General features: G+C 44.6%; 1 protein-coding gene across 3 annotated transcripts in view; it reads right to left on the bottom strand.

Annotated features, from left to right (window-relative positions):
* The window catches only part of SVOP (SV2 related protein), a 29,603-nt gene extending 3,192 nt beyond the window's left edge, over positions 1-26,411 (bottom strand). For 2 of the 3 annotated variants that reach the window (XM_053361058.1, XM_053361057.1), the window contains exons 1-15: positions 26,148-26,411; positions 17,699-17,859; positions 17,374-17,459; positions 16,699-16,797; positions 11,659-11,730; positions 10,479-10,603; positions 9,064-9,127; positions 6,713-6,838; positions 6,158-6,286; positions 5,266-5,339; positions 3,851-3,927; positions 3,442-3,549; positions 2,534-2,645; positions 1,535-1,616; positions 430-519 (exon numbers count right to left, since the gene is read on the bottom strand). In XM_053361058.1, coding sequence (XP_053217033.1) covers positions 430-519; positions 1,535-1,616; positions 2,534-2,645; positions 3,442-3,549; positions 3,851-3,927; positions 5,266-5,339; positions 6,158-6,286; positions 6,713-6,838; positions 9,064-9,127; positions 10,479-10,603; positions 11,659-11,730; positions 16,699-16,797; positions 17,374-17,459; positions 17,699-17,859; positions 26,148-26,182 — 1,440 coding nt within the window. In that variant the 5' untranslated portion in view covers positions 26,183-26,411. Of the gene's footprint in view, positions 1-429; positions 520-1,534; positions 1,617-2,533; positions 2,646-3,441; positions 3,550-3,850; positions 3,928-5,265; positions 5,340-6,157; positions 6,287-6,712; positions 6,839-9,063; positions 9,128-10,478; positions 10,604-11,658; positions 11,731-16,698; positions 16,798-17,373; positions 17,460-17,698; positions 18,251-26,147 lie in introns of those variants that run through there. The other variant, XM_053361056.1, reaches the window with a different exon arrangement.
* Positions 26,412-27,098: the final 687 nt, after the last annotated feature.

Genomic DNA, 27,098 nt, shown 5'->3' with positions numbered 1-27,098 from the left:
GAGGCTTCTGGTTTGGACCAAGGGCCCACCTGGCCCACCATCATCTTCTCGCAGGGGCCACCCAAATGCCTGTGGGCATGGATTAATTGGGGGGCAGGCTTTATGTTAGGGGGCAGAACTGAGTTATCTGTGATGCAATTGGTCAGTTAGTTAAGTATTCTTATTTATTTACTTGATGGGGGGCAGCTGCACATAGTAGCACAGGTTCCCCTTTAGCACACAGGGGACCTGGAATTCTTAGGAATAAGGTTCAGGATGCAAAAACAGGCCTAGCAAATGCAGAATTTAATGGCCAAACTCTATGCCTCTGTGTAGCAACAACCCAACTCTCTCTCCCCTCCAAATCCTCATCCCAGGACCCTAACAAGCAACCCCAGGACATTCTGAAATACCCACCTTGATCAAGGAATGAATTTAACACACTGTTACCTGAGCGATAAATGGTGTGATGAGTGCGCCGACTCTGGCTACCCCGCTACACGTCCCGAGACCCAGAGCACGAGTGGCCGTGGGGTAAACCTAAGGAGGAATTCATAGGTGCATTGGCACATGGGGACATCTTGCGCTGAGATTCCTGCATTGCATGGGGTTGGACTAGATGACCCGTGGGGTCTCTTCCAACTCTATGAATCTATGATTCTACATGCCTCACTTCTCTGGATCTCTGAATAGTCACCAGAAAGGTGATAAGGGGCAGTGGAGGGAAAGGATGCTTCTGGTCATATGCAGAAAGCAGCCCCCAAGCAATGGGCAAACACATACTGCCCTCAAGCATTTGAGATTTGGGGGCAGGGATTCCTCCAGGTGAAAAGCAGACGTTCATGGCTGGTGCTAATGGCTGAGAAGGGTGTGCAGGTCCCATATGCTAATAAAAACACAACATGAGATCCTGGGATCACCACACACACACACACACACACACACACACACACACACATTCCATGTTCCACTGGGCAAGCGGGAAAGGTGGAGGCGGCTGCCAACTGAGGAGGTACTTACTGGATCTCATGAATCATAGGATTGTAGAATTGTAGAGTTGGAAGTGACCCCATGAGGTCATCTAGTCCAACCCCCTGCAGTGCAGGAATCACAGCTCAAGAATCCCTGACAGATGGTCTCCCAACCTCTCCTTCAAAACCTCCATGGAAGGAGAGTCCACCACCTCCTGAGGTGTCCAACAGCTCTTACTATCAGAAAGTCTTTCCTAATGTTTACTCAGAATCTGTAGTGCATTCTGGGCCCCCCACAACCCTAGAATTACACGGAACTGCAAGGGATTGTTGTGAAAGAGACAAGACAACGAACACAGCAAGCCCTCTGGAGGCAGCAGCACAAGCCTCTCTTTCCCATGTGCTCCATGGAAACGGAGAGATCCCAGAGAGCCTACGGGGTCTTGGTTTCACAGTCTCTGCCTTGCTTTTCCACGCCAACCACGATGCTCCTGCCCCACCCCATCAAGACCTCCTTGCTACTGATGCTCCTGGTCCCGGGCAAGCCCCCTCCTCACAGAATATTTGGCTTCTTGTTTTCTTACCTCAGGGGTGTAAACGTAGGCGGCTTGAAATCCTCCCGAAATAAAAGCCCTTGCAATGAACAATAACACAGTGAGAACTTTCCTGTAAGGACAGAAGGACAGAGTTTTTGTTTTGAGAAGATGCTGGTACATTTTGACCGGACGCACTCATTGTACTGCTGTATCATAAGAACATGATGTTATGGGTTTGTTGGGGTTCAGATTCCCCTAAATTCCATTCCCCTAAATTCCCTTCCCCATAATTCCAGTTCCTGCCCCCCAGCTACGCCACTGCATCTAGGTGCAGGTTGTATGTCAGCGTAAATAAAACCCTATATCATGAAGACCCTGCAGTCTCTGCTGTGCCTCATTGTCCCAAAAGGGAACACAGCCCCTGGTAAGCATGCCTCCACCCCTGAGATCTTGCACCATTTGTGCAGAAGGGGGTGGTGTGTAACAATAACAGCCTCCTGCTGGATCAGTCCAGCACCCTGTTCTCACAGTGGCCAGCCGGGTGCCCCAACGGGAAACCCACAAGCGGGACCCAAGCACAGGAGGACTCTCCCCTCCAGCAACTGGGATTCAGAAGCATTTCTGCCTCTGACTGTGGAGGCAGAGCATAATGACCATCCTTAGTCTTTCCTGTGGTCTCTTGGAAGACCAAAAATGGGAAGTGGAGGGCAGAAGCATCACTAGAGCTACCATTTAAATTCTTTGTACTGGTCTGCAACCTTCCCTTTACCACGAATAATGCTCTTTGTGTATCCCCCATGTGGAACCTCTGAAATACTTTGCTCCGGGTTTGCCTGAAAGTTCAGAATTTGCAGGTGTGCAGACTACCTGCTCCTCACACCAGTACGGAGAACCTCCACACAGTTAGGTAAAAGCATTTGTAGCACAACTTTGAGCATGTCCCAGGCCCCCCCCAGAAGTGCTTTGCAGTGCCTTCCTTGTGGGGGTGGGGCATTTGCAGGGTTGGGTGGGTTCCCCCCACCAGCCGGTCTGGATCACTTTGCTCACCTTCCAACGCAGAGAAAGAGTAGGAGGCTGCAAAATGCAAAGACAAAGAAGCAGAGGGCCATTGTCTTCTTACGCCCAATCCGATCAATAACCCATAAGGTCACTAGAACACCTGGAGGAGGAGAAGGATGTTACTGATGTTACTGAAGCAGGCTTGTGAGTAGCGCTCTGCTCGCCCGTGGTGCATGGCCACAGCCTTCATGTCAAGCAGGCAGAGCAGCAGTTATGGAAGCTGTTGCTTTTTTATGTTCAGGCCATAAATGACTAACATAAGCTCTTCTGGGGTAATGGGCTTGTGGATTTGTTTGTTCTGGCTAGCAACTTTTCTGAACTTATTTTCAAAGCCTTCCCTTCCTCTCTGGCTGCTGTGCAGCACCCAATTCAGATGGGTCATGGAGGCAATTCTGAGGTTGGTGTGCTCTGAACATCCATAGGACTAGTGCACAGGCATGAAATCTAGTGGGTCGCTTGCTTGCTTGCTTGCTTGCTTGCTTCTTTCTTTCTTTAAAAAACTGGTGTTTCTCTGGCACATGTTCAAGGCAGTTTACAGCAACAGAGAGAGAAAAAGAATTGCTGAGACTTTAACCATAAGAACGAGATACAAATCCAGAAACAAAGGAATTTGTCTTATATTGAGTCAGATCATTAGTCCAACTTGCTCAGCATGGTCGACACCAGCAGTTCCCTAAGTGCCTGATACTGCCCACCCCCTGGGGGTGAGGGTGGGATTTCCTAGGGGAGCAGGAGGAGGCAGGGGTGCTGGAATGACTTGGAAGAGCTGATGTCACTGGATCACATTCATCAGTTTTGTTGAATTAATTAAGCTACATATTTTTAATTAGATTCTGAACAAATGTGCAAGTTTTCCCACTCGGCTACTCGGAGCCTTTAATTTCCCAGCAGTCTACCTGGGAACTCGGAGAGAGTGGTCCACAGCAGGTCGATGTAGTCCTTTTCAGTCAGGTATTCACATGCCAGGCTGCACTTGGCCTTCACTGCTTTTCTCTTGCTAGATACTTAGATGAAGCAAGAGGAGGAGGAGGAGGGTGAATAGGTGATATTTTAAGAAATCGTTCCAACCCCCCCCCCCGCGTGCATGCATCCTTGCACCTTTGGGCCTGGCGTGCCCCTGATGCAGTTTTAAGTTGCGAGGTGAACCACCGAGTTGTGAGTGTCACCTGCGAGATCCCCTCTCCCTATGTATGCCCACTTGACCACTTGGATCAAAGGAGCTGGAACTGTGACAGCGTTTGCAAGAAAATGGTATTTGAGTCTGGCAGCAGCCGCCCTCTGGAACTCCCTGCCTGTTGTACTCACAGCTGCAGAGGTCTCCTGCTTGAAAGAGCTCCGTTGTTAGTAAAACTAAGCCGTAATAAGAAAAGGCATTGGAGAACCTGGAGTGAGGAGAAGCAGAGAGAGTGTTGCAGGCAGGCAGGTGGATTGAAAAGGAACACGGCATGGCCCTGAATCTGGAGTGGGGAGGGGCTGCAGGCTCAGGATCCAACGGGGGGAATGACATTGCGCATGTGTGTGCACAGTGCAGCTAGGTTCAAGCTCACAGTCGGCTGGGGTGGCCAGGGGCAACCTTGGTCCGCATCGTAATTCGCAGTTAGCTTGCCACAGTACAAATCCAGTGTCATAAATTCAGTCACTAGTCCTCTGAACATAAGAACATAAGCAGAGCCTGCTGGATCAGGCCAATGGCCCCTTTAGTCCAGCATCCTGTTCTTGCAGTGGTCAGCCAGTTTCCTGTGGGAAAGCAGGGAGCAGAACAGGAGCACAAGAGCCCTCCGCCCTCCCGTGGCTTCCAGCAGCTGCTATGCAGAAGCAAAGCTGCCTGCAGAGGCTTTGGAGGCAGAGCACAGCCACTTTGGCTCAGAGCCACTGATCGCCTCCTCCGTGAATCTGTCCCATTCCCTTTGCCTCTCGTTTAACGCATTGACCGTGTCGAAGAAGGAACCTGCAGGTCAGCATTTAGCAAACAGCATCTGCTAAATTCCCTTTTCCTTGGGCTGCACTTTTAATGTTTTTGACCAAAAATAGAGAGGGGTCCTGATCAATTTTAACACAAGCACTTACAAAATCAGCTTTCAAGGGCTCTCCTATTTTTCTCTTTCACACTAGAGGGAAACACTTTTGTTGCAGTGGGGCTGTTGCTCGGTTAAAGAAATATGAATTTAACTGCGCAAGTTTTAATCAGCAGAATAAGTGGGGTGCACTAATTTACACCTCTGGCTATTTAAGCATTTGCATTAATCAATTAATTGACTAAAGCATATGTGATGGATGAACTAGGATGTCTTTAATCAGGTGACAGCCTCGTCTCTTGTACTTTTACTAAAGAGCATCTCCCCTTTTGCATGTGAGTTTCCCCCCACCTTGGCTGCCCCAGCCTCTCATTGCATCAGGGATGTTGGCAAAAGGAGCCAGGCATTGCAGCGCCCCCACGTCAGGTGGCCAGGTGGCGGTACTGCATTGGTCAGATCCAGCGGGATTGTGGAGCTTGAGAAGCCAATTGAGATCCCACCTGACTCTATAAAGCTGCCAGATCTGTGCCCCGAGGGCACAAACCAAGCCACAGGGCCACCCGACTAATGTGCCAACTTGCCCTCAGGCCACCAGATCCCATGATGAAAGGGGGTTATATACAGTAGGTCTAATAAATAAAATAAATAAATAAATAAATATCAGAGAGGCCGGCTGACCCTGAATCTTCTCTATCTTCCTCTTACCATATAAACCAAAGCAGGAGTGTTGTCCATCTAAACTGGGGGGTGAAGAGGTCCCTCATCTTACCTCTGTCTTCCTGTTTGGAAACAAACATATACATAGATATAGGAAAGCTGGGTGCTGTCTGAAAACATCGGCCAAAGGGGGGGGGCACCATGGATTTCTTAGGAGTTTGCCTGGCATTCCTCATTCATCTGATGAGTCCCTGTGGCAGCTTCCTTGCTGTCAGAAATTAGCAGCGCCACATTCACACCATGCATTTAAAACACTATCATGCCACTTTAAATCAATGTTTCTTTGCCCAAGGAATCCTTGATTCCCTTCTCAGGGCTGCAATTCCCCGAGTGGTTTAAGAACCAGTCCCTCTTCTCAGGGAACTCTGGCAACTGTGGCTCTGGGAGGGGAAGGGGGGCTTCTACAACGCTCAGCACCTGTAACAAACTACAGTTCCCATAATTCTTTGCGGGGAGCCATAACTGTTTGGTATCATAGCGCTTTATGTGCATGGTGTGGATATGGCCCAGTTGAGTACCTGAGATGGGGCCTTTTCAGAGGTGGCACCCACAATATGCCTGCCTCCCCTCCCCTGCTTACAGCAAATACACTTTTATTTTAGCTAGTTTTCATACGTTAATTTAATATTTTTTACTGATGTTGTACATATTATTTATTGTAAGACATCTCAGACATTTTAATGAAGTGAGATACAAGTCTTGCAGACAAATGAAGAAAATAAATAATCCCAGGTCTGAGCCAAGTGATCCATGCACACTTTTGTTGAAGCTCGCTGGATTTTGGGGTGGTTGTTTCATAGAACCCTAGAATGGTAGAGTTGGAATGCTCCCAAAGGTCATCTAGTCCCGCCCCCAGGAGTGCTTGTCCACCTGCACTCACCTGCCTGGAGATGATCAGTTTCCCCAGAGGCATTGGAGCTCCATTCTCAGTCGCTATCCGCTTCAAAGTGGCAAAGGCTTTCTCCTGATTCCCAGATAGCACATCGTATCGTGCACTTTCTGGTAACCACTGTAAAGGTATGATAAATTTATTTTATTCATTTCATAAAAATGATTGATCGCAAAAAAACTACACCTCAAAATCGTTTACAAAAAAAGAACAAAACATGAAATTATCAAGGGGTTTTTTAAAAACAACTATCTAAAACATTAATAAAAAAACCCAACAAGCTGAAAGCCTGATTAAAACACTTGTCAATAGTGTATATACCTGGATAGTCTTGCCCCGCCCAAAAAATGTTTTTGGCAGGTGCCGAAAAGAGTACAGTGAAAGTGTCTGCCTGATGTCAAGTGTGTGTGCTGCCACACTAAAATATTGATTTCTTACAATCACTTTCTGTCCAAAGGCAGGAGACCAACCAAATGGACAGGACTAATCTGAAGCTGTGTCCCCCCTCCCTCCCCAAGACTTTGGGAAGCCAGAAGGAATACCTACGAAACACAAGATGGCAAAGAGCAGAAGGGGGGCCGCCGAAAGGATGAGCAGCCAGCGCCAACCCAGGGTGGGCATCACGAACACCGCCAGGAGAACCTCAAAGACGGTCCCAATGGCCCAGAAGACCTGCCCGTGTGGAGGGACGGAAGCGGGTTTGGAGATGTCAGCCCCATCGCAACAGTGAATAACAATAAATCTCTGTTCTTGGCCCTTGCTGCAACATGTTCTACGATGCCTGAAGAACAGGCATTTGGAATACTTAGTAAGCTTTCAGCTGTAAGTGGTACTGTCATAAGACCTCAAAGACAATATCTTGATATTTATAAATAAAGCATAACCTTTTAAAAAATGTTACTACCCCAACACCAATATTATTAATTTTTATTTTTTCCAGAGAATGTGAACAAAATAACCCACATTTGCAGGTATGTTTAATTTTAACTTTCATTCAATTTTGCAGTTTTTCTTTTCTTACCACCCACCCCAATCTCTACTGAGCAGTGAGAGATTCCAAGGGTCTTTGCACTTGACCGAGGAGCATCACATTTCAGAGGGGCTTGCTCCCTACAGTGGCGCAGCATTGTATTCAAAGGTAGTCAAAACACCATCTCTGTTTCCTCCACACAGCTTGTCTATCTGTTAGCTTCACCCTTCTCCCCACAAAAAACCTTTGCTAAAACACAACCCAAGCCTCATGCAAAAAGGGCATTTTCTCTCTGCAGTGCCATCATACCTCTGTAACCCTGGCAACCCCCCTCCCAACAATGATATTGACATTTGCCAACTAACACACAGCTGGGAGGGGACCCCCCCAGACTGCATTGTCAGGGTGAGGACTCACTATCCCATTTTCTTCTTTGATGGCACCTCTTTCAGTACCTCTCACTTAATGGATCCAAAATGGTTTCCAGAGAGTGGTAGGGGATGTTTTATCTCATTGTGGATGGCCTCTCAGCTGATGGATGGCGGCTAACAGATTGAGGTTGAATCCTAACGAGACAGAAGTACTGTTTTGGGGGGACAGGAGGCGGGCAGGTGTGGAGGACTCCCTGGTCCTGAATGGGGCAACTGTGCCCCTGAAGGACCAGGTGCACAGCCTGGGAGTCATTCTGGACTCACATCTATCCATGGAGGCACAGGTCCATTTTGTGTCCAGGGCAGCTGTCTACCAGCTCCATCTGGTATGTAGGTTGAGACCCTACCTGCCCGCTGACTATCTTGCCAAAGTGCTGCATGCTCTAGTTATCTCCTGCTTGGACTACTGTAATGCGCTCTACATGGGGCTACCTTTGAAGGTGGCTTGGAAACTGCAATTAATCCAGAATGTGACAGCTCAACTGGTGACTGAGAGTGGCCACCAAGACCATATAACACTGGTCCTGAAAGAACTACATTGGCTCCCAGTACGTTTTCCGAGCACAATTCAAAGTGTTGGTGCTGACCTTTAAAGCTCTAATTGGCCTCGGTCCTGTATACCTGAAGGAGCGTCTCCACCCCCATCGTTCTGCCCGGACACTGAGGTCCAGCTCCAAGGGCCTTCTGGCAGTTCCCTCGCTGCGAGAAGCCAAGTTACAGGGAACCAGGCAGAGGGCCTTCTTGGTGGTGGCGCCCGCCCTGTGGAACGCCCTCCCACCAGATGTCAAAGAGAAAAACAACTACCAGACTTTTAGAAGACATCTGAAGGCAGCCCTGTTCAGGGAAGTTTTTAATGTTTGATGTTTTATTGTGTTTTTAATATTCTGTTGGAAATCGCCCAGAATGGCTGGGGAAACCCAGCCAGGTGGGTGGGGTATTATTATTATTATTATTATTATTATTATTATTATTATTACTACTACTAGCCAATCTCCTGAGGAAGCTGGCTAGACTTCTGTTCTCGGCCTTGCTAAATCTATTGATCAAACCCCACATTTACTAATTTCATGAAGTATGGGGCACCCAGGGAACCTTGCCCCCTGCAGCTCCATAAGACTTTGTTATTGTGTGCTATTTAAATGTATTTCTTGTTTAAACAAATAAATAGATTTTTAAAAAATCATATTGAAAATATCCCTGACAGTTCACTGTGCTCACTGCGACTGATGGGGCTGGAGTCTAAAACATCTGGAAAGCCCCAGTTGTGGGAAGGCTGAAAGCATGAACCACAGCAGCAACGGGTTGAGGGCCAGCTGCCAGCTGCCTCCTTCCCCCACCCCAGGAAAGGCTTTGAAGGAAGGAGCTCCCACTGATCTCCTGATCACATCTGAACCTTTGCTTGGGATGCTCTCTGTCCTGGGATGGCCTTGCCGTTTGGAGCAGAATGGTAACCCCTTTCCTGCCAACAGCCTTCGCCTCTTTGTTTTTCCACCTACCTCAATTAACAAAATGCATTTTGCTCTAGATTTCATTGGGAGGAATTCTGCATACAGCGTCACCCTGGAGAGAAAGGAAAGAGAGGAGGCAAAGTCAGAAGGAAGACACAGAGGGTGTGTGTGTTTGGATATCTGATGGGCTTCCTCCTGAAACTGACATGGGAAGAACTTAATACAACTTTATTTCCCCTGGCCAAACAACTGATATACCTACACACCACAACCACACAAAATATTATAAATATAAATTATCTATTTTGGGGAGGCAGATGACTTCTAAATGTGATATAAAAATGTCTTCAGTAAATGTAATATGCAAAGGAAAAATATATCACACAAATCCTCAGAAAAAGGAACATATCCCAGGAGCAGAGCTAACATGTTTGAATCAAATGGCATTAATAAGATTCCCTTGCTAAGCATCGCTTGGCAGCTGATATAGTGGAGTCCAGAGTCCAAAACTGGTGGTTTCCCCATGGATTTGTGGTTTGGAAATTCATCACTCTGTAATGTTTCTGAAAGCTTTGGTTTGATTTTGTTCTGGCTCTTGAAAAAACTTGAGGGGTGGGGGTGGGGGCTGGCTTTATTTCCAAGTGGATGCTGGTGCCTATGAAGGAAGCCCATTAGCCATTGATTAAAGACCTGCTCAGGTTGCTTTGAAACAGCCCACCTGTGGGGCAGAGGATCCATGTTCACAGGTCCAATGAATGGGGAAAAGGAAGGAAGGCAAAGTGCTTCTCCTGACCAGAGCAAAGCAGGCCTGGAGTCATTCCAGGGGCACAACTCTTGGGGATGCCTCATCCTCCCAGTTCAGGAGCTCATGCCTTATTCAGGACTAATCTCTCCTGCCCTGCCAATTATTTCTGCCATTTTCATCTCTGAATTCTGCCCTTGTCTGGGCCACGTTTGCCTTCCCAGAGGCACCTGGATCCCCACTGCTCAATGTAAGCAGCTGAAAAGGTTGGGCTTCCCAAACAGAAGTGCTTTGCCGTTTAGCTGAGCTCCTTTAGATATTTGAAGATGGCCATAATGCTTTGGGGTGGGGAAGATGGAAGGCAGTTACTAAATGCAAAAGACGTTTGGGACATAGTCAGCTTTTCAACTGAAGAAAAAGAAGAAGAAGAGTTTGGATTTGATATCCCGCTTGATCACTACCCAAAGGAGTCTCAAAGTGGCTGACTTTCTCCTTTCCCTTCCTCCCCCACAACAAACACTCCGTGAGGTGGGTGGGGCTGAGAGACTTCAGAGAAGTGTGACTGGCCCAAGGTCACCCAGCAGCTGCAGGTGGAGGAGCGGAGACGCGAACCTGATTCACCAAATTACGAGTCCACTGCTCTTAACCACTACACCACACTGGCTCTAAAGCACTAAAACCACCAGGAAGGGGGGGGCAAGGAATGGGAATATTGACTTACGACTGAGGGACTCCTCCGATGCCAAAGCCCACCAGCCCCCTCAGCACCAGGATCCAGCTGTAAACGGGTGCAAAACCGCTAAGAATACCATAGTATAAGGTCCAGAGCACACTGATCTTTAACCCCTGCATTGGATTAAGAAATACAAAATTGAAAGAAGACCACTGCCATACTCTCTGACAAGCTTCTTCCTGACTTCTAAAGCAATTCTCCTTCTCTTACAGGGCCAACCATAAAGTCTGTGTTGTCAATCTCAAGACTGGATTACTGCAACGCGCTCTAGCTGGGGCTGCCCTTGGGCCTGGTTTAGAAGCTCCAGCTGGCGCAGAATACGCCTCTCAGATGGCACATAACATGTGACCCCATTCTTGAACTGGCTGCACTGGCTGCCCATCTACTGCTAAACCAGGTTCATGCACTTGTGTTTCTCTATAAAACCCTGAACAACTTTGGGGCATTGTTGGTTGTTCCCCGAGTTGGTGAGACTCATTTGACAACAATGAGAAACTGAGCATTTAGTGTCATTGGCCCAGCCCTGTGGAACACCCTGCCACTAGAAATTCATCAGGCACCTTCCGTTTCAACATGCTGGGGGGGGGGAATATATTCCTCCAGGCCTATACCAGTGATTAAGAACGCATCTTGCCACAATAGTTAGCTGATTTCTGATTTAAACATTTTTTTAAATGGTTTTTATTGTATGGTTTTATGTACAACTGTTCTAAACTGCTCTATTATTATTTTTCAAAAAAACAATTAGTTGTATATAGCTATATTTATAAATAAATTAATAAATATCCACTATATCTTACACCAAGGAAAATGAATCTGTGGCCCTCCAGATATTGTTGGACACCAATTCCCAGCAGCCCCTGACAGTATGACCTACAGTGAGGGGTGATGGGAGTTGTAGTCCCATGATCATCATCTGGTGGCCCCAGGTTCCCTGCTGTAACTCAAAAGAAAAGCAGAAAGGTAATTACAGCCCACGAATGTGGAAGGGAGGAGTGAACTGAATTTAAACTGAGTCAGACTTGGAAAGATTAGTCCCAAGTAGTGGCCGAGAGGTACACCACCCACTTTGAAGCCCCACTGCCTAACCACAGAGGGCCTTCGTGGCACTCAGTTTGGTGGCAGCAAACTACCTGGCAAATACTTCAGGGGAAGGCTGGAGACTTACTGTTTTTCTGCCATACTGGTCTGAAATGTTTCCCCAGAGTGTGGAACTGAACATCATTCCCATAAACACCACCTGCATCAAGTGAAAGAAAGGATATTTGTTATTCACAGGCTGAACTGGGAGTGTTCTGAGAGAACCATCTAGAAAAGAAAGCGAAGAAGAAGAAGAAGAAAACATTCTTAGCCCAAGTTTGGCAAGATCTCAGAACTAGAATTTGGCACACAAACATCTGAATTTTGGGCCACAACTTGACAAAATGTCCAATTTTTGGATGATCCCACAGGGTATGGGAGATCTGTTATAATGGTTGACAGATAGCATCTTAGAGGCTGACAGTAAAACGGCAATATTGTGAGGAGTGAGAGACAGATATATCCATCATAAATTCCTCATATCAATCTTTCCGTTTTTAGGGGAGAGGGCTGCGGGAAATCTGACCTCAGAGCTTTGGCCTGCTAACATTTGGCCTGGTAACATTGGGGCTAGATGGGGAGGCTTATGTACAGATTTTTGTTATAATCATCTGCTAACTGCATGGTGGAATCAGTCATACAGCCCAATGAGTGTCTTTTACCAGTCACATCTGGTTTGCCAGCTGTGGCCATTTCAGGACAGAGAGAGCCTTCCCAGAGTGACCCACACACTCTTGACTACAGCAATGCACTCTGTGTGGGGCTGCCCACTGAGCTGGTTCAGAAGCTGCCCCTAGCTCTTGGCGTCTCTCCTGGGTGGCTCTTTGGGGGGAAATGAACCACCAACCCTGAAAGGATGGTCCTGGCTGCTGAACCTGCTTCAAGGCACTTAAACTGAGGTTGAATGGCCACCTGCGGGGGATTCTTTAGCTGTGATTCCTGCCTTGGACTCAGGGGCAAAGGAAGGCGCTGTGGCACCCGGGGCGGGCGTCACTACGGAGGGCACATGTGCGGTGTCGCTACATACGATGCATGCGCCGTATATAGTGACACCGCACATGTGCTGTATAGCGGCTTGCTGCCAGCGCCGCTCCAGTGCCATATGGACGGTGCCAGGAGCCCTCTGTTGCCGCTACAACCGCGAACGAGCAGAGGATCCTGGCACTGTCCGTACAGCGTTGGAGCAGTGCCACAGCAAACCGCCAGGTACAGCGCATGTGCAGCGTTGCACACATGAGCTGTACGTAGTTATGCCACACATGTGCTGTACAGCAGTTTGCTGCTCCAGCGCCATATGGAGGGTGCTGGGATCCTCTGCTTGTGGCTGCAGCCATGAACAGAGGATTCTCCACATGCAGCTGCAGCAGCGCAATGGCTGCGCGCGCTGCCCCAAGCCCCCACAGGGTGACTTCTTGTCACCCCCGCAGTCATGGAACCCGGGGCTTACCGGCCCCCCCCAACCACCCCGTTGCGACCACTGCTTGAACTTGATGACCCTTCCAGCTCTACAACCCTACGACTTTGTGGACTTACAAAGCACAGCGAGGCTCCTCCTGCGCAGACTGGCCTGTTTATAAAGATCTGCCTGTGAGGCTCTCTCTGTCTTCTTTAGTTGAGGCCAGGAGGAGGGAGAGGCTTTCCACCAGGGCCCCCCCAACTTTGGAACCCCCTGTGCATTGAGATTACAGCTGGTGCCTACCCTGAAAACCTTTTGACACCAGCTGAAGGCCCTGTTATTTGCCAGCCTTTGGGTGAATGTTTGGGTCATGTTTGAGGTTTCTTTTAGTTGGCTGGTTGTAATCATCTGCCTTGTTTTTCATATCTGAATGGTGAGGTATCTAGTTTTGTTTTAATTTGTAACACACCAAGTAATGGAATTTGCTATGAAAAGTGAGTAAAAGAATTTTTCTTTTAATGACACCATTGTGGTCATGTCCACGCCATATATTTAAAACACTTTTTAAGACGCATGGCTTTCTCCAAAGAATCCTGGGGACTGCAGTTTGCCCTTCATGGAGCTGCCATTCCCAGCACCATTATCACTGTTACTATGATGAGATGCATTATCCACCCTTCACTGGAAGGTCTCAGGGCAGGTTACAGAAATATAAAATAAAGCATTAAAACAAATTACTATCACAACTAGAGTAGGTCCTAAAATATTTAGCTATCTCAACGGTCAAAGGGTAAAGGGTAAAGAGCCAGGGTGACAAACTACAATTCCCATGATGCTTTGTGGGAAGCAGTGTGCTTTAAATATGGTGTGGATGTGACTTGTGTTCAGGAAATATCAGCACAACCCTACACTGGAATATGGTGGACAATAAATCCACCAATCATGTCCAACTCCTTGTAGATTTATCTCCAGAGAGATTAAAGCTAAGAGAGTTTGCCTCATGGCAAAAACAGTGTGTAGCCTCAACAGGCACCTTTAACCAAGCCCCATATTCCTGCAATTCAATGGGTAGTGGAAAGGTTGCCCAAAGGCGGGGACCAAGCGGGCTTTCTCCCGAAAAGGCACTTATCGGACAACGTAAGGAATATAATTGACATTTTGGAAAAGTTGGAAGTGGATATAAACACTAAGGCAGTTTTAATATTTGTGGATGCCGAGAAAGCCTTTGACAATATATCTTGGAGTTTTATGTTGAAGAACCTCCGGGGGATGGGGGTAGGCCAAGGGTTTGAAAATGGTATAGGTGCAATATATTCTGAACAGAAAGCAAAATTAATTGTAAATAATGTGGTTACAGAAGAGTTCAAGATTGAAAAAGGGACACGTCAGGGGTGCCCTATCTCCCCATTACTTTTCATATCGGTCCTGGAGGTTTTGCTAAATATGATTAGGAAGGACCAGTTGGTTAAAGGGGTTCAGGTCGGAGCTAAACAATATAAATTGAGAGCATTTGCAGATGACCTGGTACTTACATTACAAGAGCCAGAAGCTAGCACGAAAAGAGTTTTGGAAATAATTCAAGAGTTTGGTCAAGTGGCAGGATTTAAATTGAATAAGTTAAAGACTAAGGTATTGGAGAAAAATCTAACACAGTTTGAAAAAGAAAGGTTTCAGAATGTGACAGGGTTGACTGTGGTTAAAAAAGTGAAATATTTGGGGATAAATATGACAGCTAAGAATGTGAATTTATTTAAAGATAATTATGAAAAAACTTGGATAGAAGTGAAAAAAGACTTGGAGATCTGGTCAAATCTGAAGCTTTCCTTGTTAGGTCGAATTGCAGTTATAAAAATGAATGTATTGCCAAGAATGTTGTTTTTGTTCCAAGCATTGCAAATAGTGGATAAGACGGATTGTTTCAAGAAGTGGCAAAAAGATATATCTAAATTTGTCTGGCAGGGCAAAAAGCCCAGAATAAAGTTTAAGATACTAACGGATGCAAAGGAAAGAGGGGGATTTGCCCTGCCAGACTTTAAACTGTACTATGAAGCGGCAGCTTTCTGCTGGTTAAGAGATTGGCTGCTTCTTGAAAATACAGATATTTTGGACTTAGAAGGTTTTAATAATATCTTTGGGTGGCATGCATATTTGTGGTATGACAAGGTTAAAGCACACAAAGGTTTTAAAAACCATATTGTCAGAAAAGCACTATTAAATGTCTGGATTAGATATAAAGATTTGTTGGAAAACAAAACCCCAAGGTGGTTGTCGCCAATGGAAGCTAAGGCAGTTAAAAAGTTAAATATGGAGTCTAAATGGCCAAGATATTGGGAAATTCTGGAAAAGGAAGGGGACAGACTGAGATTGCAGAGTTTTGAGAAACTAAAAGGGAAAGTGAGAGATTGGCTGCACTATCATCAAATAAATGAAGTGTTTAAAATGGACAGTAAAATTGGCTTCCAGGTGGAAAAATCAAAATTGGAGACTGAACTGTTAGAATCCAGCACTAAAAATTTGTCAAAAATGTATAATTTGCTGCTGAAATGGAATACACAGGATGAAATGGTCAAATCAAGCATGATTAAATGGGCTCAGGACATTGGTCATAACATTATGTTTGCTGACTGGGAGAAGTTGTGGACCACCGGGATGAAATTTACGGCATGTAATGCCTTAAGAGAAAATATTATGAAGATGATCTATAGGTGGTACATAACCCCAGTCAAGCTAGCAAAGATTTACCATTTGCCTGATAATAAATGTTGGAAATGTAAGGAAAAGGAAGGTACATTTTTTCACCTCTGGTGGACGTGCCCGAAGATTAAGGCATTCTGGGAAATGATCTATAATGAACTGAAAAAGGTATTTAAATATACCTTCCCTAAGAAACCAGAGGCCTTTCTCTTGGGTATTGTCGGCCAAGGGGTGTTAAAGACGGATATAACTTTTTTTATGTATGCTACAACAGCAGCAAGAATACTCATTGCGAAGTACTGGAAGACACAAGAGTTACCCACCTTGGAAGAATGGCAGATGAAGGTGATTGATTACATGGGTTTAGCAGAAATGACGAGCAGAATCCGAAACCAGGGAAGAGAAGCAGCGGAAGAAGAATGGAAAAAATTCAAGGACTATTTAAAGAAATATTATAAAATCAATGAAAGTTAGAATGATGTTGGAGTAGAAAATAAATGGTTACTATTAGTAATGGATAAGACAAGGAGAATAAGGAAGAGTAAATTAAATTAAAATAAGGGAAGATTTGCTGAAAAATTGATTAGAAATTGGAATACAGAAAAGGGAGGTATGAGGAAGTCGGAGAAGAAAGGTATAAGAAAATAAGATTTGAAATTGTACTTGTTTTTGTTTTTGTTTGTTTGTTTGTTGTGTTTATTGTGTTGTATTGTTATGTTTTTGTGGTTATAAAAAATTTCTTAATAAAAAGTATATTAAAAAAAAAAAAGGAAAGGTTGCCCAAAGGAAGAATAACCTCCACCAATAAGCAATGCTAGAGTTTAGAGCTGAAATTCGGTGAACGTGAAGCAAGCCACAGTGCGAGGGGCTGTAACACGCAGGTGTCTTTGTGGGAGAAATAGATTCCTTCAACACTCTTGGGCGTTCTGCAAACTGGTGCGCTTGCTGGACAGAAAGGGTTTTTTGACTCTTTGAGCAACCCACAGTTAACGAGTGGAAAACCTTACAGAATACAAAAGCTGTCTGGTATTTTCCTACCGAGGTTAGCAATGCAACCTGCCAGGTGGGTAATCGCCACTCACAGTGAAGCTGGGGTGCAAGGATGCTCAGAATCATCATTTCCATGGCATCAGCCATCTAGAAGGGCAAGAAGGAAGAAGGCATTAGTTAGAGCACCAGCTGCCCTGACAGCTCACCAGATTTCTCTTCGCCTTCCTATGTATATATATATAATTGATTTGTTGGCAACAAAAACAAAGTGCAAACACAGCACGAGGAAAGCAAATAAAGAGCCAACCATGTACATCATAAAGCCTCATGGCCTGGATAACAGTACAAAGACACAGCACAGCCCAAAGCGATAATAAAGTGTTAGCTCATAAAAAGATCCCCTTTGCAAATAATAAAAACATGTAAAAATAAAAGTATTCTCCACCTGTAAGTTCCATCATTACTGAGAATAAAGGTTCTGTATAGTCTTAAATGAGCCAGGCAACTGCATGTACTGGTGACTTTGAGCAACTGTGTGCCTCAGCAGTTGCCTAAAATCAAGCCATATATCCCAAAGCCAGTCTCTTCTGGCTCAATGCCTCCCATCATCCAGGCCAGGGAAACTGAGGAAAATTAAGGTGGGAAATAGTTGCAGTCTGTGGGCCAACCATTCCCTGGCCCTGGCCTCCCTTGGCTTTGCTCTTTCTAGCAACCTCTACTTGCCCATGCTAAGCCTGTCAGGACGGAGAGTTTCCACTGGAACCTGCCAAATCCGATGGCTTCCACCGCATCTTCCACCATAAACGTATCTAGAACAACAAAACAATATAGTAGTACAATGTAATAATAACTAAAAAATTAGCAATACCCACTAAAAGACAAAAGGGGGGTCCTTGGGCCAGCAACCCCAATCCACTTGAAAGAGACCAGTGTTAAAATGAAGTTATGAAAGGCTATGAAAAGTTTTGGGGTATTTCATTTTTTTCACAATGCATATTAACATTTTGCTCCTTCCTCAGGGGTGGGAGCAGATGTCCACACAACTCACCATCAGTTGGGTTTGCAAACTCCTTTGGCACCATCCCTCCATCTTCCAGCTCCACAGCCTCTAACTGCGTCTGGACACCCTCAATTTGGACTTCATGCTCTCCTGAAATGACATCTTCATCTGACCGTGAACTTTCCCCTGTGCGACGGAACTTGACAACCCTAGTGGTGTGGGAACCATAATGAATACATGGCATGGATGTGCAGAAGCAGGTGTGCATCATGTAAATGCTTTCCCTCAAGGGTGAGGAACCTGTGGCCCTTTGGGTGTTGTTAAACTAGAGCTCCCAACAGCCTTAACCATTGGCCATGCTGGCTGCTGAGGCTGCTGGGAATCAGAGCCCAACTTCTGGGGGCCCTGCTTGTGTCTTCCACAATAATGCAACACCTAGATCATCTTACTCTCTTTGGAAATCACAGCAATGTTTCTTGTGGGCTTGCAGTGTTTCAGGCTTGAAGTGAGTGTTTCCACCTGTGCCTAATATTATATTTATCTCCCATCCAAAAGGGGTCTCATGCTCAGCCTTGTGAGTTGTAACTGCTGCAGTCAAACAAACAGGCACAGCAATTTTCCTTGAAGGTGAAGGACACCTGACAACCTGACAGAATCCAAATTCTGTTTGTTTCTGCAAAAAAGAATGACACCTAATAGGTTGCAATAGGTACCCATAGCTAGGGATAGAAGGACCTGTCAATTTTCCTTCTCTCAGTTTCTCATTTTTCCAATCTTAAATCTAGTTCTTCACATTTCTGCAGAAATTTGCAAAAAATAATAGTTGTAATCCACATGAAAATTCTTCAGCATTTTAGTGCAATTTTTTCCAAATAAACACATTGTTGTAGGCAGTTTTGACCAACATATACATTTTGCAAGCATTTTATCCTAATATAATGCACTCTTGTGTTTGCACAAATATATTTGTTTTTATGTACACTTTTCCCCAGTACATGCATTTCTGTAAACCTTGTCTGGTCAGAGAACTGCATTGCAAAATTGGGATAAGTTTGCATTTCAAAGGATGGTCCCAGTTTGCATGGTGTTTCAGAAAGTGAATTGCATAGATTCAGCTGAACTGAATTTCTCCTGCATGCCTATCCATGATAGGTTACCTTTACCCAGCCCACCTTTATCCTATGCCCACATACCTGGAAGCAAGTCCCAGGGAACTCAGTGGGACTTACTTTTGAGTAGACACGTATATAATGCAACCCACAAGCAAAAGAGGCAAACTCACATTAGATATACTGTACACACGTCAGCAAACACAATGGATGATACTTCATTTTTAAAAATTGACATTTTGAGATAGGAAGCAAGAAAACAGCATCTTTTCTACCCAAAGTGATTGCTTTGCTTTGCTTCATCATAAAACTGGCTCTGGAAAAATTTCTCATTGTTCACTAAGTTAGAGCTGGGTGCTGAGGCCCTTGCAACTGTTTCCTAGGGCTAAAGTTAAATGCAAGCATTTTGAGGCACTAATGTCTTGACAATATGAACATATCAAACCCCTCTTCCTCACCCCCCCATTTAGTTCCATTTGCAAACTTTATCAAAAAATAAAAGACAACAGGATAGTTCTGAAATTTTCACTGGTGGTTCTGATGAGAGGCTACATTTTTTTATTATTATTTTATAATGGACTGGTGCTGTTTTTCCAGGAAAAGCCCATCCAAAGTTGCTTACAAGTTGTTCTAGATTTGGAAGGTCATGATAACAGATTTGGTTGGCATGCATATCTATGGTATGAAAAGTACATAAATAATTTTTAACACGTTTGGTAAGAAAATCAATTTATGGTGTATGGAAGAAATATAAAAAAATTGTTAGTGCAGAAAACACCATGGTGGCTTTCCCCACTAAAAGTGATACCACTGAAAAAGTTGGATGCGAAAAATAAATGGGAACTTATAAAGAGCTGTTAACAGAGGTAGAGAACCAATTGAAACTAAAGAATTTTGGCTTCCGGAGGCGGTGCCACCGACAATGGCGGATTCCCTCTAATTTAGAGGGAGAAAGCCCCGCAGAAATCGGGTCCTACCGCTGCAGCGAAGCGGGGACCCTCTTGAAAACTGCAGGCGGTGAAGCCTGCGATCGTGGGACTCGGCGGGCACCTTTTGCGCCCCCCCCCCATCGGCAAAGGAACCCTGCAAAGGGCTCCGGAGCGAGACGGGGGTGCTGGCGCGGTGCTGTGAGTCAATCGCTACTTCTGCGGAGCGAAGCTGCACAGCTGATGTCAGAGAGCGCTGTCCTCTTTCCTGTGACAATTCGGCTTTTAAACAACAACCCGTGAGTAGGACAATTGAAAGATCGGGAGATCAAAGGAATTCCCCCTTTGATCAAAGGAACAACTTTGAATTTGGCACCGAAGCGGGAAGGTGTAAACAGGAAGTCCACCTCCCGTTTTTTGTAAATAGACCGAAGCAAAGATCTTATAAGCTAAAAAGCCGGAAAAATTGATTTTAAGATTGAAATTTCCTGCATCTATAACTATAAAAACCCCCCTTGACAGCAGGAGAAAAGGGGGGAAGAAATTTTGACCTTTTAATCCTGCAAAGAGAGTGAAAGAATACAAGCTCCCATCATCCCAAACCTGGGGACGGAATGTCAGGACAGAAATTGTCGGTGATGATTACTAATTGAAAACGGGAAAACTACTGACAGACAGAACTAAAAGAAAAATAAAATAATTCTAATGCTGCTTTCTGCTTGTTTGCATTATACTGAAAGGAAGCAAAGAATCTGAAAATCGAAAGTAAATTTCCCTTTGTTGGATACACTTTAAAGATGGACGTTAAATAGTAATTGTATCCCCTAGAGGGAGCTAGCCAGTGTGTTTGTTGCAATTTATGGGGAAGATATAATATCTGTGAAAATCAGACCGTGGGACCAGCTATTTGACCTTGACAGAAAATGAATAAGGAGGAAGCCTTACTTGCTGCCCTTGGCAAAATAAATGCTGTGCTGCAGCAGTTGGATGAGAAAGTGATCTTGATGAACCAAAAGTTGGATCTTATATCTGCTCCGGCTAGTAAAGATGAACTAACAGGAAACGAAGTCAAAGAAACCTCACAACAGCCAATACAGGAAACTGGTTCAACAAGGCAAGTCCAAGGGCAGAGGAAGACGGAAGAGGTTGCGATTGCACCTCAAAAGATACAGAGACTCAAAATCCCGCATGACCAAAAGCTGCAACATTGGAAGATTGAACTTGGAGAACATCTGTTAAACTTTGGAGTTAAGGAAGTCATTAGCTCTGGTGGGACTGTGAAACAAGTTGATGATCATTTTTGGAACAACTACTTTTTGGATTACAAATCAAATATTGGGGAGTGGATCATCGGGGAATGGGACAATCTGATAAAAGAAAATGGAGAATATTTCTGTATGGAGCTCCCCGGAGATTCACTCCCCAAGGAGAAAGGGAAGAAAATATGCAAGAATCCAACAAGGGACAGGGACGCGTGCAAGTATAAACAGGAACAAGAAAACCTGCAGAGGGGGCACAGAAGGGACTTGAGAGCCTCTGATATTAGAACACCCGATTGATGGATAGAACACAATGGTGGAAGGACTGACATTATCCGAAACCAGGAAGAAGGGACGTTGGATAAATCTAGAATGAGAATCTCTTTTTTTATAAACTATTTTACTTTTGAAATACTAAAATGTGCTGGAAAGGAATTAATTGGCTTTAGCAGAAAGGTTTGAAGGAGTTAAGCTTAAATATGGTTTAAATTCTAAAACTTTAAGGTTTAGAAGGTAAGATAAGGTTAAAGAAATTGAACTGTAAAATTTTTAAATGGTAATGATGTTGAAATGAAACGAAGCAGTTCTAGTAATAAGGTAAAATAAGAACTTGTAAGAATGGATTGATATTAGATGAAAATCTGAAGTGACAACATATGAGGATAAATAATTAAGGGTAAAATAAGAGGGTATGAATTTGCTGAACCAACTTCTAAATGGAATACAAAAAAGGGAGGTGAGAGGAAGTCAGGAAAATAAGTAAATGAATGGTAAGAAACTGAAAAGAGGGATTTTTTTTTATTTTTCTTTTTACATTTTTTATGTTAAATTTTGGTTTTTTGTATCTTTTTTGTGTCTTTTTACTTTTTTGTCTACTTTCTTGTTCTGTAACCTTTTGTCTGTTAAAATCTAATAAAATATTATTTTTTTAAAAAAAGGAAAAAAATGAAACTAAAGAATTTTGAAGATATAAGAGAGTTTTTAACAGATTGGTTACACTACCATCAGTTAAATGATGTATTTAAAAAGGATAAAAGAAATGGATTCAGTAACGAAATCTCAAGGTTTGAAAAGGAATTGTTGGAAAATAAAGTAAAAACACTCTCTAAAATGTAAAAGATGTTGTTAGAATGGTATACTAAAGATGAAGAGGTTAACTTGGTAATGATACAATGGGCAAGAGATTTTGGATACAATACTCAACTCTCCTCTTGGGAGAAGCTATGGAGAGAGGACTTAAAATTTACAGCATGTAGAACACTGAAAGAAAATTATATGAAGATGATGTATAGATGGTATTTGACTCCCAGTAAGTTAACAAAAATGTATAAGACTAGTTCAAATACGTGCTGGGAATGTAAAGAAAAAGAGGTCACCTTTATCATATGTGGTGGACCTGTAAGGTGATAAAAGCATATTGGGAAATGATATACAATGAGTTTTTAAATAACCTTTGTTAAAAAACCAAAACCCTTTTTATTAGGAATTTTAGGTGCAGAGATACCAAGGGACTTCAAAAGACTGCTCATGTATGCGATGACGGCAGCCCAGATACTCTTAGCCCAAAGATGGAAGAAAGACAAAACACCTACAAGAGAAGAGTGGACAACAAAATTGATGGACTAAATGGCTAAAATGACTGGAAAAGTCAGGAACCAGGATGTTAATTTTTTTAACAAGGACTGGGAATTTTTTTAAATTTTACTTGAGAGAACACTGTAAGCAGCTAAAAACATTAGTAGGACTGAAATTACACTTGCAATGTGAAAAGAACCATGGATATAAATAGCGTTTTAAGGATAAAAAGAGGACGATATGATATGCAGTGGAAAAGGGTTATTAGCGGACTCCACTTTTGATTCTATTTTATTATAAAGGTTAAAAAAACCACAAAGCTGCTTACAACAATGGGAAGACATATATAATGAATTAAAGAAGATATTTAGACACATGTTCTTGAAAAAGCCAGATACATTCTTGTTGGCAATGGTAGGAGAAGACATTACTAAGAATGACCAGAAATTGTTCTTATATGCAACAACAGCGGCAAAGTTGTTGTTAGCCCAAGTTTGGAAACAACAGCAATTACCAAGCGTAGAAGAATGGTGACAGAAGGTAATGGAATATGTAGAAATAGCTAGATTAACGGGGGAAATTTGACAACAGGGCGATGAAACATTTTAAAAAGAATGGGAAAATTTTATGTCATACATAGGAAGGATAAGGTGCAATAGTGAAACCAGTAGAACCTCATAATGTGAAATACAAAGAAAATTTCTGGATAAAGAAAATAATAAAAAGTAAAATGTATAATGTGATTAATGTAACCAATGGTAGTTGTAAATGAATACAGACAGACAATAAGAATTGTATATACAGGAGGATTTATTTGGCTATAGACACTCTATGGACAAATACGAAAGAAGATCAATAATATACAAAAAAGATGAAGACAATGCGAAAAATTTAGATGTGATATAAAATGCCAGAAGAAAGAAGGAAAGAAGGAAGTCGGCCCTTAGGAGCAAATATAAATGTAAAATGTAATACAAAATGTGTATGTGGAGTATGTAAATGAAAATCAAGAAAGAATATTATGGGGGGAGGAAAACTACAAGTCTTTAAAAATAAAGACCTCACCTGGAGTACTGTGTCCAGTTCTGGGCGCCACAGTTCAAGAAGGACACTGACAAACTGGAACGTGTCCAGAGGAGGGCAACCAAAATGGTCAAAGGCCTGGAAACGATGCCTTATGAGAAACGGCTAAGGGAGCTGGGCATGTTTAGCCTGGAGAAAAGGAGGTTAAGGGGTGATAGCCATGTTCAAATATATAAAAGGATGTCACATAGAGGAGGGAGAAAGGTTGTTTTCTGCTGCTCCAGGGAAGCGGACACGGAACAATGGATCCAAACTACAAGAAAGAAGATTCCACCTAAACATTAGGCAGAACTTCCTGACAGTAAGAGCTGTTTGACAGTGGAATTTGCTGCCAAGGAGTGTGGTGGAGTCTCCTTCTTTGGAGGTCTTTAAGCAGAGGCTTGACAACCATATGTCAGGAGTGCTCTGATGGTGTTTCCTGCTTGGCAGGGGGTTGGACTCGATGGCCCTTGTGGTCTCTTCCAACTCTATGATTCTATGATTCTATGAAATAATTAATAAAGCAAGCTAGAACCAAGAATAAAAACTGATTCAAATAAATAAAAACAGATTCAGAATTCCCAGGACATCGTAATATTCCAGCCTCCATGCAGCAAGCTGAGCAAAAAGATTACACAGGGAAGGCAAATAAAAAGGGATGAGGCTTGAAGTCTGTCCAAAGATGCCTGAAGTGCTGCTGCCCCCACAGCACTGCAAGGAGGAAGGCAGGTCCAAAGGTGTGGAGCCACCACATAAAAGACTCTATCTCTCTGTCTCTCATGGTTGCCAGCACACAACTAAAATTGAGAATTACCCCTGCAAAGAAATGCAACACTGTATCAATATTATCCAGAGTGCAATGGGGGGAGAGGCATGAAGGCACGTCTCCACCCCCATCATTCTGCCCAGACGCTGAGGTCCAGCGCCATGGGCCTTCTGGCGGCTCCCTCATTGCGAGAAGCAAAGCTACAGGGAACCAGGCAGAGGGCCTTCTCAGTAGTGGCGCCTGCCCTGTGGAACGCCCTCCCAGCAGATGTCAAGGCAATAAGCAACTATTTTACTTTTAAAAGACAACTGAAGGCGGCCCTGTTTAGGGACGTTTTAATGTCTGATGCTGTATTGTTTTTAATATTCGGTTGGAAGCCGCACAGAGTGGCTGGGGAAACCCAGCCAGATGGGTGGGGTATAAATAATATATTATGATGATGACTCAATGGCAGGGCACATGTTTTGCATGCAGAAGATCCCAGGTTCAATCCCTGACATCTCCTGCCCTGAAACCCCGGAGAGCAGCTGGCAGTCAGTGTTGACAGTACTGCCCTAGATGGACCAAAGGTCTGACTCAGTAGAAGGCAGCTTCCTGTGTTCCTAATTAGTAGTGTTGCTTTGGAAGAGTGAATGTCCTTGGTCAACATATCCAGAAACTGGAGAGGCTGGTAGTGCATTCCTTCTACTATCGGTTGTCACCCTTTGCCCATTCATATTTTATCCACAAGTTCTTCATAAGCATTGTAGTCCATGATGCAAGAAGCTGGCTAACTGATCTTTGTTTTTAGCAACACCATGTCTTTGTGGCTTCTGCCAATGTAGCTGAGTGGGGAACTATGGCTCCCAGGATTTGGAGGGGTAGTCATTTGCTTTAAATGTAAGGTGTGGATCTGCTCTTCAGCCCCACTGAATTCATTGAACAGGACTTATTTATGAGTAGACATGGTTCAGATTGCACAGTTACTGATCTTTGCCTTGAAGTGGGGGAGGGAGGTCTTGATTCCTGAAATGTTTCACGGCCGTGCTCTTGTGTGCACTACAGAACCGCATGCCCACGAAAAGGAGCTAATTATACCAACGCCTGAAAGATACTTAAAAGAAGTCTTCACTGACTGCCAAGGAAGAAATCTTATTTGCTCTCAGGAGCTGTGCCGGGACTGCAAAAAAGAATAATCTTCCCCTCCACACACACAAAAACAGAGCCAGACAGTCACAGAGAAGCAGAAGGCAGTGAAACCTTAACCCCTGCATTTGTGTGGGTGTCACTGTTGGCTGCACATATCCACGGAGTGAGCACCCTCCCACCCCACCCCCACCCTGTGCGGCAATGCAAAGCTCCTCTTCTCCAAGCCTCAGAATATCCAACACCAGACCTGGTGGACGCCAGTACAAAGCTCTCTTTTAAGAGGAGGGAAGATCCCCTCCCCATTCCAGAAGGAGGCATCGTGTTAGAAGGAAAAGCCGGGGGGGTGTCTAGAATGAATATATTTAGCACCCCTAGTTGCAAAAGCATCGGTTGGGTTGGATGGTTCCTTCTGATATCTTAAAAATACTCCCCTGGTTTTGATTTAAAAGGTGTGACAGTCATTCATAAAGCGAGGCTCTTGCGTAGGCAAGCAAGGAAAATTGCTGGCTTCCCTGAGACCTTGAGGTCAATGGCCCCCTTTGGAAAGAGAAACCTCGCTGCAGGGAGGGGGCTGGGGGCGGCTTGCGATTCTCCTGGAGGTCCTGGGTTATTCTTCCCGCCCTCCCTCTTCCCAGCAGAGCTCTAGCCCTTCTCCCTCCCCGGGTTACTCACGGCAGCTGTCTTAGCTGGAATAAATCTTCCTCCATTGCGAAGCTAGGGCTGGAGAACCCTCGCTCATTTCTCTTACATGGTGGGAGGAAGGAGAGGCGCGAGGATTTCAGGAGGTCTCCGTGCTGGACAGCTCCCGTTTCTGCAAGCCGAGCTGAGCTGGGGAGACCCGGGAGAAGGCCGAAGAGGGGCGGAGGGGAGGAGGAGGAGGAGGAGGAAGGGGAGGAGAGGAAAAAGAGGAGGAGGAGAGGAACGAGGAGGAAATGCAAAGAGCAGAGAGCTGCAGGAGCAGCAAACTCCCTCTGTCTGACCACAGGAATCGGCCAATTCCCTTCCCATTTATCTTTATCCCTAAGCTCCAAGGTGCGATACCAATTTTTGCTAGGAGACTGGTAAGAACATCAGAAGAGGCAGCTGCTGGATCCGGCCAATGGCCCATCTAGCCCCGCATCCTGTTCTCACACTGGCCAACCAAACTCCCTCTTGTGGTTTCCAGCAATTGGTATTCAGACGCGTTGCTGCCTTTGAAGGTGGAGGTGGAGCAGAGCCCTTGTGCCTGGTAGCTATGGAGGGCCTTCTCCTCCATGAATTTGTCTGGTTGCCTTAAAGCCACCCGGGCTGGTGGCCACCACTGCCTCCTGTGGACGTGGGTCCCATAGTTTAACTATGTGTTGTGTGAAGAAGGACTTTCTTTTATCTTCCAAGGTTCAGCTTCACTGGATGTCTGAGTTCTCGTGTGATGAGAGAGGGAGAACACGGGAAGACTCTTGGACCCTCTGACTCTGTCTACTGACCAGCACCAGCTCTCCAGGGCTTCAGGGGGAAGCCTTTCCCAGCCCTGACGATGCCAGGAATTGAATGTGGAACTTCTGCATGCAAAGCAGGTGTTCTACCTCTGAGCTATGGTCCTTCCCCTTAAGAATAAGGTAAGAGTCCAGTCCTTGTTGCTCCAGG

Source organism: Podarcis raffonei, chromosome 13, assembly GCF_027172205.1.
Source record: "Podarcis raffonei isolate rPodRaf1 chromosome 13, rPodRaf1.pri, whole genome shotgun sequence".
Classification (NCBI taxonomy): Eukaryota; Metazoa; Chordata; class Lepidosauria; order Squamata; family Lacertidae; genus Podarcis; species Podarcis raffonei.
This window is presented reverse-complemented; position numbering and strand designations above follow the sequence as displayed.